The sequence below is a fragment of the Thermobia domestica genome, chromosome 1 (assembly GCF_964235325.1).
Source record: "Thermobia domestica chromosome 1, izTheDome1.hap1.1, whole genome shotgun sequence".
NCBI classification, from domain to species: Eukaryota; Metazoa; Arthropoda; class Insecta; order Zygentoma; family Lepismatidae; genus Thermobia; species Thermobia domestica.
In genome coordinates, this window is record NC_137454.1 from 62112906 (window position 1) to 62125777 (window position 12872).

At 34.6% G+C, this 12872-nt stretch overlaps 1 protein-coding gene across 2 annotated transcripts in view; it reads left to right on the forward strand.

The window, feature by feature from the left end:
- The window catches only part of vari (MAGUK p55 subfamily member vari), a 238726-nt gene that overhangs the window by 44896 nt on the left and 180958 nt on the right, over positions 1–12872 (forward strand). For both annotated transcript variants that reach the window (XM_081757759.1, XM_081757764.1), the window contains exon 2: positions 7784–7877. In XM_081757759.1, coding sequence (XP_081613885.1) covers positions 7847–7877 — 31 coding nt within the window. In that variant the 5' untranslated portion in view covers positions 7784–7846. The remainder of the gene's footprint in view (positions 1–7783; positions 7878–12872) is intronic.

Here is a 12872-nt window from a genome sequence, read left to right on the forward strand (position 1 = left end):
AACATTTTGGTAGTATTCGTGAATACATGATTCATCCAAAAATATTGTTACTAATTGCATATTACCTTCTTTACTAATTTACGTAAGAAAATATCAAGACCTCTCTAAGGCGGACACCTCTCTATAGCGGACAATTATTGATTCCCCACGGCTGTCCGCTTTAGAGAGGTTTCACTGTATATAGATTCTTTTAGTAACTATTCTTATTAAATGTTTTCTCATTGCTGTATTCTTTGACCTTTCTCGTGACTTCTATTTTAATTTGTTTTATTGAGTTTGTTGTGTTATTTTGCTTTTATTTCGTTGAGTTTGAATTTGAGCTTACATTTTTTTAGAAGCTCTATTTTTATTGTTTTTTAAATTTATTTTTATGAGAAGAATGTGTCGGCCATTGATCTTTTTTGACGAGGACAAATAGGCTACAGCTTAAGGTGCTCTATTAAGCACATCATAAGTCAATATTGTAATACATCAAAAAGAGAGAAGTTCCTAAAGAGTGTAAATAAACTGTTACAATTTCTCTATGTTTAACAGGTAGCAGTGTCACGTGTACTCCACATAAAATACCTGTTTAGTTTGAATGGCGAGATATTTTCTCAACTAATGTTGAAACCGGAAGTGGTAGGTTTCTGCCACTTCCTGTTTTATTAAAGAGATTAGAGTGGAGATAAAATATATATTCTTGGGACGCTTAATCGATTGGTGGAAACCGCTTCTCGTTACGTATTACTATTTTTACTTTATAGTGATCAACGGAAGAGTTGATTTCTACCATTTGCAATGGGTGGATCACCTTCATCAACTTTTAGTCCTCTATATCCTTACTAAAATTGATGGTGATCCATCGAGCAGTTTCCTAGATTTTTGTCTACCGGACGGTCACACGGGCAGACTATATGTATTACAATATTGACTTATGATGTGCTTAATAGAGCACCTTAAGTTGTAGCTTAGCCGGCATAAATTGGGACGTAAAACTCAAAGAATTCATTTCAAAGACTATATGCATGAGGGAAAGCTTAAATTTGCAGGATGAACTATATAGACAGACTATAAGAGGTGTTCGCTCACATCAAATTATGAAAAGAAGTTCATATGGACGTGGGGAGAAAAGTGCATAATTTGAGAGCTAGGGCCGTCCAAAAACGTGGAAAAGCTACATTTCAACACGCGTTATTTCAAATTCGAGAAACATGGAATGTAAGCCTCACATACACCATCCAAAGATGCGTAATTCAGTAGTGTGCAATAGGTGTACAAAGGATTCTCTACTAGGCATAAATTCTCAGACATGCTCCCAGCAAAATTGTCAGATATGCTCTGATTTCAAGATGGGTTTCAAAGTACGCAGAAGGTAAGCCTTGATCGCAGTGAACACGGAATGCGTCGGCAAGAAGTCGGAAGTGTCACGGAGCTCCAGCACTAGGTCTCTTCTGTTTGGAATAGCGCATGCTACGATGTATTTTTTAAATACTTATAAGTTAAAAAGTGTGAAATATACCGTAAAGAAATACATCACAGCATGTGTTTTCCGAACATAAGGGACCTAAATCTGGCGGTCCGTAACGCTTCCGACATCCCGCCGAAACATTCCGTATTCTCAGCTGTCAAGGCTTACCTTTTGCCTTCTTAAGACCCGCCTTGAAATTAGAGCATATCTGAGACTTCTGCTGGAAACTGTCTGGGAATTATGCCCTGTAGAGAATCCCTTGTGCACCTATTGCTCATTGCTGAAATATTCATTTTTGGATGGTATCTGTGACTTACTTTAAGCTGATGTGAACCGCCGTTCCACCATATCTCGAATTCGAAATAACGCGTGTTGGATATGTAGCTTTTCCCACGCTTTTGGATGGCCGTAGCTCGGAAACTAACTTTTCTCCACGTATCCTTATTGTCATTTTTTGATGTGAGGAATCATCTTTTAGAGTTTGTCGGTATAGTTCATTAACACCGTGTATAAAGAAATTTTGGTAAACCGAACTCCTTAAAAATGGGGCACAATATTTACTGCAATAATATACTACATGAACCTTAACATCATATTCGTGTCGTTGCCTTGCAGCTTTTAAGTTTACGGAATATTTCGGAAAGGAATCTAAACTGGCACTGAAAGAGGGCCGCTTAGTTAAAGTGTTGTTTTGAATATATAATAGATTTAATGGTATTGAAATAAAATGAAGGTAAAAAAAATAGAAAGAAAGAAAAAAGGTGTGATCTAAAAAGTGAAATTTAAAAAGTCATACTAGTAATTAAACTTTTATTTGTTATGATAATTAAAATTATATTTTATGAAAATGTAACGACACATTCGCATCAGACTGTTACTAAAATAGATATAAGCCGTACTTGTTTTAAGCTTGTACAAATCAAATGTCTGCAACTTGATGAGTCAATCAATATAATCATCGTAACATTCGTTATCAATATCATAAATGTGTGACGAATACTAAGTCGTTTGTTGATTTGTCATTATCGTTGTATATTTGTGCCCTTTACAGAATATTTATTAGAAATATACAGTATAGAGCATAAGAAAGATTGCATTTTGTACATTTCTAGGCAGTGGCGTATTTACGATTTTGTTTCAGGAGAAGGCTTTGCTAACTTTATTCCTGGAAATGTGAAAATGTTCAAGATATTTCATTTCATTTAAAATAGTAAATAAAATTTCGGGGAGCTTAAGCCTGGAAGCTCCTCTTAAATACGCCAATGTTTCTAGATATAAGATGGGAAATCGATTGTTTTTCTTTAAGCAATAATTAACTCATTACAATGTCCTTAGTTCTGTAGAAAAGCGGTAGCAACTGTAAGTCTTTCTTAATATCAGCCTCTCTAAAAAGTTCTGAGCCTTTGGAGGTCAAAATTGGGAGAAAATTTATTATGATTTGGGAATAACATTATGAAAGGACATATGCACGATTTTGTTCGATGAGCTGCCATTTTTCGTCCCGTCACTATAGAACTTCTGTTGTTTCTGGTCAAAAAAATGTGACACGTGGTTTCCATAGGCCTCTTTTAAAACTAACATAAAACCATTCAGGAAGTTCTGCAAAGACCGAAACAAATGATTATCTGATGGTGCTAGGTGTGGGCTGTACTGTGAATGAATTAAAAAAAAATTCTCTAAATTTTTGACGAGTCATTAAAGATGTATGCGGTCTGGCGTTGTCAGTGTGGTATACGACATTTTTTTCTGTTTTCTAGTTCCGGATGTTTCTTTTAAATTGCCAGATGCACAAACGGTAGTTGTCGACAGTATAGATTCGAGTCTGTCGTAATGCATGATGCCCTTTCAGTCCTATCAAACTCAATGCATAACCTTCCTGGGCGGCTGCTTCTTCGACCACGATCTCTTTCGTATATTGTTTTCCTAGGTTAGCCACTTTCGATTACTCGTGATCAACGGCTTTAGAAATGAATGATGTTCTTTACGTTTCAGTAGGAATTCGATCGAGTATTTTTTTTTTTTTTTTAGTCAAATCATGTGACCTAGCTTCTTTTTGATACTACTTTTCTCCAAACAGTTTAACATTCCTTGGTGATGGATTTAGGTCATTGACGGTGTCATGACACCTTACATGCCAGTTTTGTTGGACTTTTGCAACTTTTGATGTGTTCTGTCGCCCTTTGCAAGAAACAATTTGGACATCGAAATTTTCAAAATGAAAGCGATTGAATCATCTTTTGATTGTTCCTTTTGATAACATTTCGTATCTATAAATAGCACAAATTTATTCAAAGGCGTGCGCAGTATTTGCAACTTTATTAAAATAAGATTTTAAAATATAGCGCAGCTTTGGGGAAAGTTTACTCATCTTTGCGGCGTAATATCTTATATCTGATTCTAACACTTTCTTTCGCATCTACTAGCTTCATCTGTAAGCTGTCAAATGGCGTTATGTTGACCTGCTGCGTCTCATATACCTTGAGATTGGGGACACTAACGTCATCACGTGCGTAAAAGACTCAATACTTTTTAGACGACCTACCACAGGGCTGTCGTTCTTTTAACAACTGATAGAACTTCCAGTGGACAATATATTTTATGTTATTTCCTTCAGATGTATCAACATCTATGTTCAAAACATTACGTAGGGGGACTTTCGGCTCACCTTGTACAATAAATAACTTGTAATATGTTAGTTTTGTAGTGATTATCTGTGCTGTAAGTGAATAATGATAACATAATGGAATTCTCTATTTATTAAATAACATTATCGACGATGAACACAGTTTTTATTTGAGTATGTGGGCCGATAATTTTGATGCATGCTATAATTAATCTACTACAAATCTATGTGCAATGTTTTAATTCTGTAATTTATCATATAATTTTCTGTATACAATAATAAAAAATAAATATAATCAGTCAGAAGACGCACATTATTGTGACTACCTTCGTATAATTGTTTTGTAAACTCAAGAGCAAAGCTACAAATGAAATTAGTTTTTCTTTGAAATTAATGAACGAAATTGTGATTAAGTACGCACATGTAGGGACGACTACTTGCAAAAGTGTAAACTAAGAAATGTTGATTCATTCATTACTACGAAATTTTGCTTTTTCTTCTATGGTTGAAATTCGAAAATTATTTAATAATATGCAATACAATCTACATATATATTATTGTTTGAGTATGTAATGGAATGTTAATGTAGAATTTAATTGTTTAGTTGTAATTACGAATGATTTTCATCTGATATTCGAATTGCGTGAAACAAAATATAGAAATTAGGTTCACCAAAGCAACGTAGGTGGATCTTGTAAATTAATTTAACAAACGAATTTCTAAGTTATTATATTGTATGAACAAAAGTCAAATAGCATAACGTGATTTAGCTTAAAAGAAAATTTTATTTCATATTTTTCTTTAATGTAGTTAGAGAAACATAAGTTTCTCGCTGGATTAAAATGGCGATCTAATCAAATCATTTTTGTTTAATGTCTCACGATCATGCACCAAGACTAAGGTAGACGGTGATGATAATGGTGGAATGAAGAAAATGGGAGGAAACAGGACAACAACTAGAAAATCCCTACACAGTGTGTTTGTTTACCACAAAGCCCACTTGGCGGGAGTTGGGATCGAAACAGGAACCCACGCACCAGAAGCGAGTGCTAAGTCATCGCAACCCCAAATCATATCAAGTTCATTATTATCGGTTTATTTTAGTGCTAGTGTAGTATATATATTTGGTACAATATGGACATGGTATACTAGTAAGAAAGAAATTGTGTGAATAATTAAATTTTACTACTGTTATACCCTTCTAAAACTACCGTTATGGTTTTAATTTTACATACTAAAAGATTTAATAGAATACTTGGATCTGTAGTAAACTGTTTCCAAAACGAAGAACGAGATTTAAGAGTAAATTAAAATCAAAATAAATATTTTGTATTAGTTACTTTATTTTATGATAGTATTTTCTTGTCTCCCAGTATGAATGTAGATTAAAAAAACGTTTAAAATGTGTACAATTTTGCTCGATAAATAGGCAGTCAGAACGACGCCTGTGATACATCGGGTTGCATAATTTACTCCTGCCGGTAAACCGTGTAACTCAGTAACCAATTAGCATAGCCAACCTCAGATGTAAAGACCCTTCCTTAATTGTAGAATCCATTACAGAAAAAGAAGGTGGTAGTTATATAAGAGTATCGTATGAAAAATATGAAAGATTTCTTGTTTATTTAAAAAAGCTGACATTTTTAGAAAAATCAAAAAAACAAGTCTTGTTTTTTTATCAGTAGTTTGTTAGTGGTATTTTCAATTGTAGGCATTCCCGAGCAATTATTGTGTCCAATGCCAATCTTGCTTTCTCATTAAAACTTTCTCTAACAACGCAGGGTACCCAGTTGTAACACGCCGATTGTGATAAGATTGCACAGACATAAAGAACATTGAAAAAGAAGCGACACGTATTTTTTTTATATCGGCCAACAAGCACATTGAAAGGGTGAAATAGGTGCATAAAAATGGGGTCAAAATGAGATTATGTGGAATATAGCGAGAACGAAAAGTGATATCGGAAAAGGTTAAATGTACGAAATACTACCCATAGTTGACGCAATTCAATGAGGTAGAACGCATCCATGAGAAGAGAGCAGAACATCCGAAAATGAACCAACATTATCACAATGTGTTACGGAAATGAGCGAAAAGGGTGATAAGGAGCAGGAAGAAAGAAGAAACGAAAACAGAAAATAAGTATTTTTGCTTTGGGTGCATATGTTGCCCGTATGCGAAAGAGACGCAGATTTATTTCAATGCCCGAAGATGGATAACACGCAGGAAGGATGCAAACGCCGTTCATATAGACAGCCAGCGAGACAACATTGCACGGTGAGTTGCATATATTGCGTAATGAGAACAACGATGAGATGGAAGTTGGAAACAAAATTGTGTGTAGGCAGTAGTAACACACAAAAAAATGTTGCTAGTACTATTATGTTGTACGTGTATTTTCGTAGTGATATAATGTTGATACTCATGTGTGGTACTGATATTAATGTTGCTGCTTATCTTACGTATGTGGACCACTTGCTATTTCATTCTACAGTGCTATGAATTTTTGTTATTCCCGATATATGCAACCAACTGCGCAGTACTGTTTCGCTGGCTGCCTATACGAACGGCGTTTGCATTCTTCCTGCGTGTTATCCCATCTTCGTGCATTGAGATAAATTTGCGTCTCTTTCGCATACGGGCAACATATGCACCCAAAGGAAAAAACACTTATTTTCTGTTTTCGTTTCTTCTTTCTTCCTGCTTGTTATCACCCTTTTCGCTCATTTCCGTAACACATTGTGACAATGTTGGTCCATTTTCGGATGTTCTGCTCTCTTCTCATGGGTGCGTTCTACCTCATTGAATTGCGTCAACTATGGGTAGTATTTCGTAGATTTAATCTCTTTCGATATCTCTTTTTGTTCTCGCTATATTCCACATAATCTCATTTTGACCCCATTTTTATGCCCCCCCCCCCTATTTCACCCTTTCAATGCGCTTGTTGGCCGATATATATATATATACGTGTCGCTTCTTTTTCAATGTTCTTTATGTCTGTACAATCTTATCACAATCGGAGTGTTACACTTGTGTACCCTGCCTTGTAAGACCATGGAATTACACAGTATATTCCATTCTTTTTTAGTGTGGCTCAAATTTACTTTAAGCAACTTCTAAATATTTAAAAATAAACGACACACTACTGTTAAATCAATCTGTCTGATAGAAGAAATGTGTCTGAGAACTTGTAAATATTTACCTTGCGAAGTAGTTCTCCCCGCTGGTCTAGTGGGTAGAGCTCGCGCGTTTGGTTCCTGCGTACAGTTCCCGATGGTGGAGTGTTGAAATTTGAATGCATTTCGGTGGTTCGAATTCCACTTTAAACTGTTATTGCACGTCTCATGTAGCCTCGGTAGACACCTAGAAACGCTGAACTTCAACAAATACTATACGAGTTAATCTTTTTTAAGCATATAATCACAATTTACAATGAATGGTAATAAAACACAGTAAAAATAAATGGTACATTCCCCGTCAGCATTGATGCAATTATCTTTCCCGTAAATTATAGTAACAATCCCTCGTTTTAACGAAGCCCTACTTAAAAAAAAAAAAAGAAAAAAATATTTTATTATTTTATTCAAGTTTACGGAAAGGCGCTGACGCCATTGTTGCTGAGAAATGTACCGTAAATTCATTTCTCAATATTTAGTGAGAGGAGTTATTTTAATAGATGTTTATTTATTTGTGTATTTCTTCTATTGTAGCTACATTGCGTGATGAATTGACTATAGCCGAGGCTGGGGACCGAAGGAGAATCTCCGTCCACCATGCCTGGCCTGCCCATTGCAACAGGAAATGGTAAGTCAAAGTGCATAGTTGGTAACTTAAAACGCTGGTATTAGATTTCGTTCTGGCTTATGCTTTGTTACTTTCGAGCGATGATAAAAAGAGATATTATGATCATGAATAAAGTAAAATTGGAGGTGTCGTGAGTCCTAAATGTTAAAATAATAATAATAATAATAATAATCGAATGCATGTTCGTACCCTACACGCACCTAGAGACCATTCCGAAGATTATTGAAAGATTCTGTTCTTTACGTGAGAGTTTTATTCATACCCTCCTTCTCCCTCCATCCCCTGAAAAAATAGTGTAGTTTACTAGAGGGTAAAAATCGACAATCGCAATTTTCTCGAAATCAATTCCAGCGATAATGTTTAATTTCTTTTCGGAGAAATTCAAAAGATTCATTTAAAAAAAAAAAAAAAAAAAAACCGAGATTTTGTTCATGCCATAAATGAATACTTAACCCTACTATAAGACAGGGGCGGATCAAGGACGGAACCCTCTTGGGGGAAGGTTGTAATACTGCTACTTAGAGCTGCTTTTAAGAGCTCCAAACTCTGGGATGGGTTTTATTTATATATAAAATATAAAAGTTTCCACTTCTGGGGGGCAATCGCCCCCTTGGATCCGCCCCTGGTATATGACGTAAGTTATTTCTAGTACAAATTCCACAGGGAATGTATTTTTACTTTGGGAGTGGGCCTTTCGGACAACTTTTTCAAGAACGATTCGGGTGATTTTGTTCGTATTTTCCAAATAAATGTGTCATTTAATATGCATAAGATATGTTGTAAAAATTCACATTGGTTAGTTTGTTCTTTAGGATGAGTTTTCCGTACGATTTCTTCAAAAATAACAGACGACTTAGTTAATATTTTATACGTGTAAATATTCATTTTAAAAATCCACAAAGTGGAGGTAGTTTACTCTTCGTGAGTTTTTCGGATTATTTTCTCAAGAAACGACATACGCGATTTTGTTCGTATTTCATAAGTAAAAATTCGTTGTGAAACCTACAAAATAATAATAAGAATAATAATCTGTGATAATACAATAACTCTGTGTTACTCAAGTTGTGTTTAATTTCCTTTGGTCCTGCTTTAACTTAATCGGATTTTTTTTTTTTTTTTAAGTAATAGTAATGGTTAAATCAATGATCTGACATGATGACTGAGTTGCCTAAGAAACCGCAACACGAAATCTAAAACGTCGCTCAAGAATACAGTTCAAAAAACCAAGCGACGCATTGAAGTCCTGGTCGCACACTTCCTAGTTTCATCTTGTTTTAGCTGAGATTAAATATGTAGTTATCAAATACTGGAAATCAGCTCCTTTCGTGTCCATTTTAAGCACAAAAGATTTCAGAAGGTTAAGCTTAATATGGAGAATGGAGTGAAGGTAGATATATATCTTTCAGTGTTGACTAGTGAGACTAAATATGTTGACTGGTTTCTTAGACAACATAAAGACTGAAAATTACGAAACATTGGTAGACAATTTACTGAATAGTTATGAAAATCATGAATGCAATATGTCTCTGAAACTCTACTTCCTTGCACAGCTATCTAGGCTTCTTTCCAGAAGATCTCGGTGGCGTAACTGACGGGCATGCTGAACAATACCATCAATGGAGAAATGTTACCACGGTAGATGGAAGACAAGTATGCTTGCAGAATATTATTACTGGTGTTTTGTTTAGGACATCGCAGTCACCCACAATAGAAATCAAACATCAAACAAGAAAATAGGTTTCTTTTACGTGTATCTAGTTGTATATTGCACTATATAAATTTTATATATGTTTTCATCAGGTCATTTGAATTAGAACTACATTGGTTTTTTAAGTAGACGTCGTGCATGAAATACAGGTTGGACCATTCACCTTCAAACTACGTTTCTAACTTTTAAACTTAATGAAATGAAAACGTCGAAATTTAGCAGAATCAACAGGGGACATATTTTTACGTGCTCACCGATATCAATCACTAGGTTAACAGTATTTTCAAGTCAACACAAAGTTATAGTTTTTCAAATTGTATTACGTCAGGTTATTTCATATTTCAAATTTATATGTAAAATGAAAATTTACAATTTCATACTTATTATTCAGTGTTACAAACCAAGAACAGTACAAGCATTATTTTTAAGGCCTGTACAACAGTAATAGTGCAAGCGAAACGGACGTGGCAATATACATTTAAAGTGTCTTATTGTTCAATACTATAAGCATGATATGACGAGTTTCTAGTAAAGAAAACAAAGTTACAAAGAATTAAGAACTTGACTATTTTCGAAAAACTTTATTTTTAAAAACTGCTGAGTTCACATCCAATCACACAAAATGGTTTTCAATAAAAACCATAATGCCGTTTACCGCAACTTGATATCTAAAGAGCACAGTGGTTCAGCGGTAGAGCGTTTATCTCCGGTGTTTTGGGTCTCTGGTTCGATACCCGGCCAAGTAAGGTTGTGGCCGACAACATCGTGTCCATGAATTTCTCGTGGTACTCCAGTTTCCTCGCACATTCTCATTCCATCAATTGTTCCATCATCATTCACTTGCCTTAAGCATCCGTCTCCCTTAGCCTAACAGGCATAAACGTAGGACGTTAAACTGAAAGATTTCATTTCAATTTCAAACTGTCCGTAAAATATGATGAACGTCGTAAAAGTTTACAACACTGCTTAACATTATATAATCGCGATGTCTCGTAATTGTGAGTGAAAAGAACTATTACTTAAATGTTACACAAACAAAAGAAAACAATCATTTTAAAAAGTCCCACAAATGTACCAGTTTAAGCAGTATAGCAATCCCTGCCCATGTTTTTCATAAGTCCGAAAGTTTGAGATACTAGATGGTTCCAAACAGCGTTATGGTCTTTACGCCTGTTGAAAACCATCTGTCATTGGATGTGATACCCAAGATTTTTTTTTTTCGAATTGAAACCCTTTGAAAAAAAAAAAAATCATATTTCAATCCCCCCAAACTTCCTCTATATTCATTTGAAGTACATCATATCTGACCATAGTATTCGACCCTAGCGTGCATTCGATGCGCATTGCCTCGTTCATGTTACTTGCGTTTAGTGATGTGAGGTGGAAAATTTTCCATTCTAAAAAAATATCAGTAATCAAGTAACAATTCCTCAGCAATCATAAAATTGATTGAATTCATGTATAGAAATATTAAAAAGTGGAAGATCGTTTAAAGAATCTGGAAATTTTCATGGCTTAGACAATTTTCAGTACTACCGGTATGTAGGAACAAGTTATACAATTTTTCATGAATCGAAATATTTTCTGTCTTATATGGAAAAATTGAAGAACTTTTTATGAGTCGGAAAAGTTTCATCATTTTGAAGCAAAAAGTAAAACAACTTTTTGTGAATTGGAAAGTTTTATTGCTCTGCAGACAGTGTTCGAAATAAAAAAAAGCAGAGGCGGTATGTTTTATTATGATTTTGACTCAACTTACCGGCTATTTAAATATTGTCGTGATCACTGAAAAACCAGAGACGGTATGTCCTCATTACTGAAAAACCAGAGGCGGTATGGCATACCACCGCATACCGTCTCGCTTCGACCACTGTCTGTAGAAACAAGTGAAAGGAATTTTCATACATCGGAAAATTTTCATCACGATGTAGAAACAAGTGGAAAAAACTTTTCATAAGCCGGACAATTTTGGATATTATGTGTAGTGATGTTAGGTGGAAAATTTTTCACTATATTTAACTGCACATAGAGCTACAAAATTGGATTTCTGTAGAGGAAATTAATCAGCAACAAATTATAATTTTCCAATTAGCTTTCGGGAGCCGGAAAATTTTCTATTTTAAGTTGGGAAGTAAAATTTTACACAATGTTTCTCTCTCTCTCTTCCTCTGCGAGCTCCTTCGTTGCTAAGCAGTTAGCATACGCGGCTTTGGCATGGAAAACCTGGCTTCGATTCCCAGCGGGAACTCATGTAGTTCGGATTCCACGTTAATCAGTTGGTCCCGTCTTATATAGTCTTGCTGCTAAAGGGACGTTAAACTCAAAATCAACTCCTCTCTCTCTCTCTCTCTGTGTGTGTGTATGCAAACATACATTGAGTTTGTAGAATACAAATATCCCATTCTATTATTTAAAATTTCAATTTATTAAAAGTCATGAATATTTTCCGATTCATAAAAACATACACCACTTATTCCTACTTCGTTGTTTAGCCGTAAAATTTATTGGTAATAAATATTGTCTTAAAAAGTTTCAAGAAGTGAAAATCTAACGATTCTTCATTTCAAAAATGTTTCAAAAACTTCAATGTGTTCTTTCCTCAGAATCCACCTTTTATCTCACAATATTAGATTTCGTCAGTTTAATACGCATAAGACGGTTTTCTCATAGCTTTACTACTTTTATAGATTTATGTAGGTCTACTGCAACATTTATAAATAAATAGATATAATATAAAGTGCCTACTGTAAATTTTTGACTACCCAAAATTCGAGTTTAAGTAACTCATGAAAGCAAATACTGACCATTTTCTGGAAATAAATATTTATTTATTCATATATTGGAATAGTGGAATATATGAATATATTGGAATATATGAATATAGTTTATTCATATATTCAAATAGTGGAATTTTCTGTTTCTAAAATTGATAAATTCACAAAGGTTTCTTTTCAATTTCTTGTTACATTTTAAATATTGGAATGGGATATTTGTTCTCTTCGAACTCGATGTATATTCCCTGCACTTTACACACACACACACACAGAGAGAGAGAGAGAGAGAGAGTGAGTGAGTGAGTGAGAGAGAGAGAGAGAGAGAGACTGTATACTTTTAATTCCCAACTTGAAATATTAGAAAATTTTCTGGTTTCCGAAAGCTAATTGGAAAGTGATTTGTTGTTGTCTAACTTTCCTCTACAGGAATTGAATTTTATAGCTGAATGTGCTGTTAAATATAGTGGAAAATTTTCCATCTAACATCACTATACATAATATCCAAAATTGTCC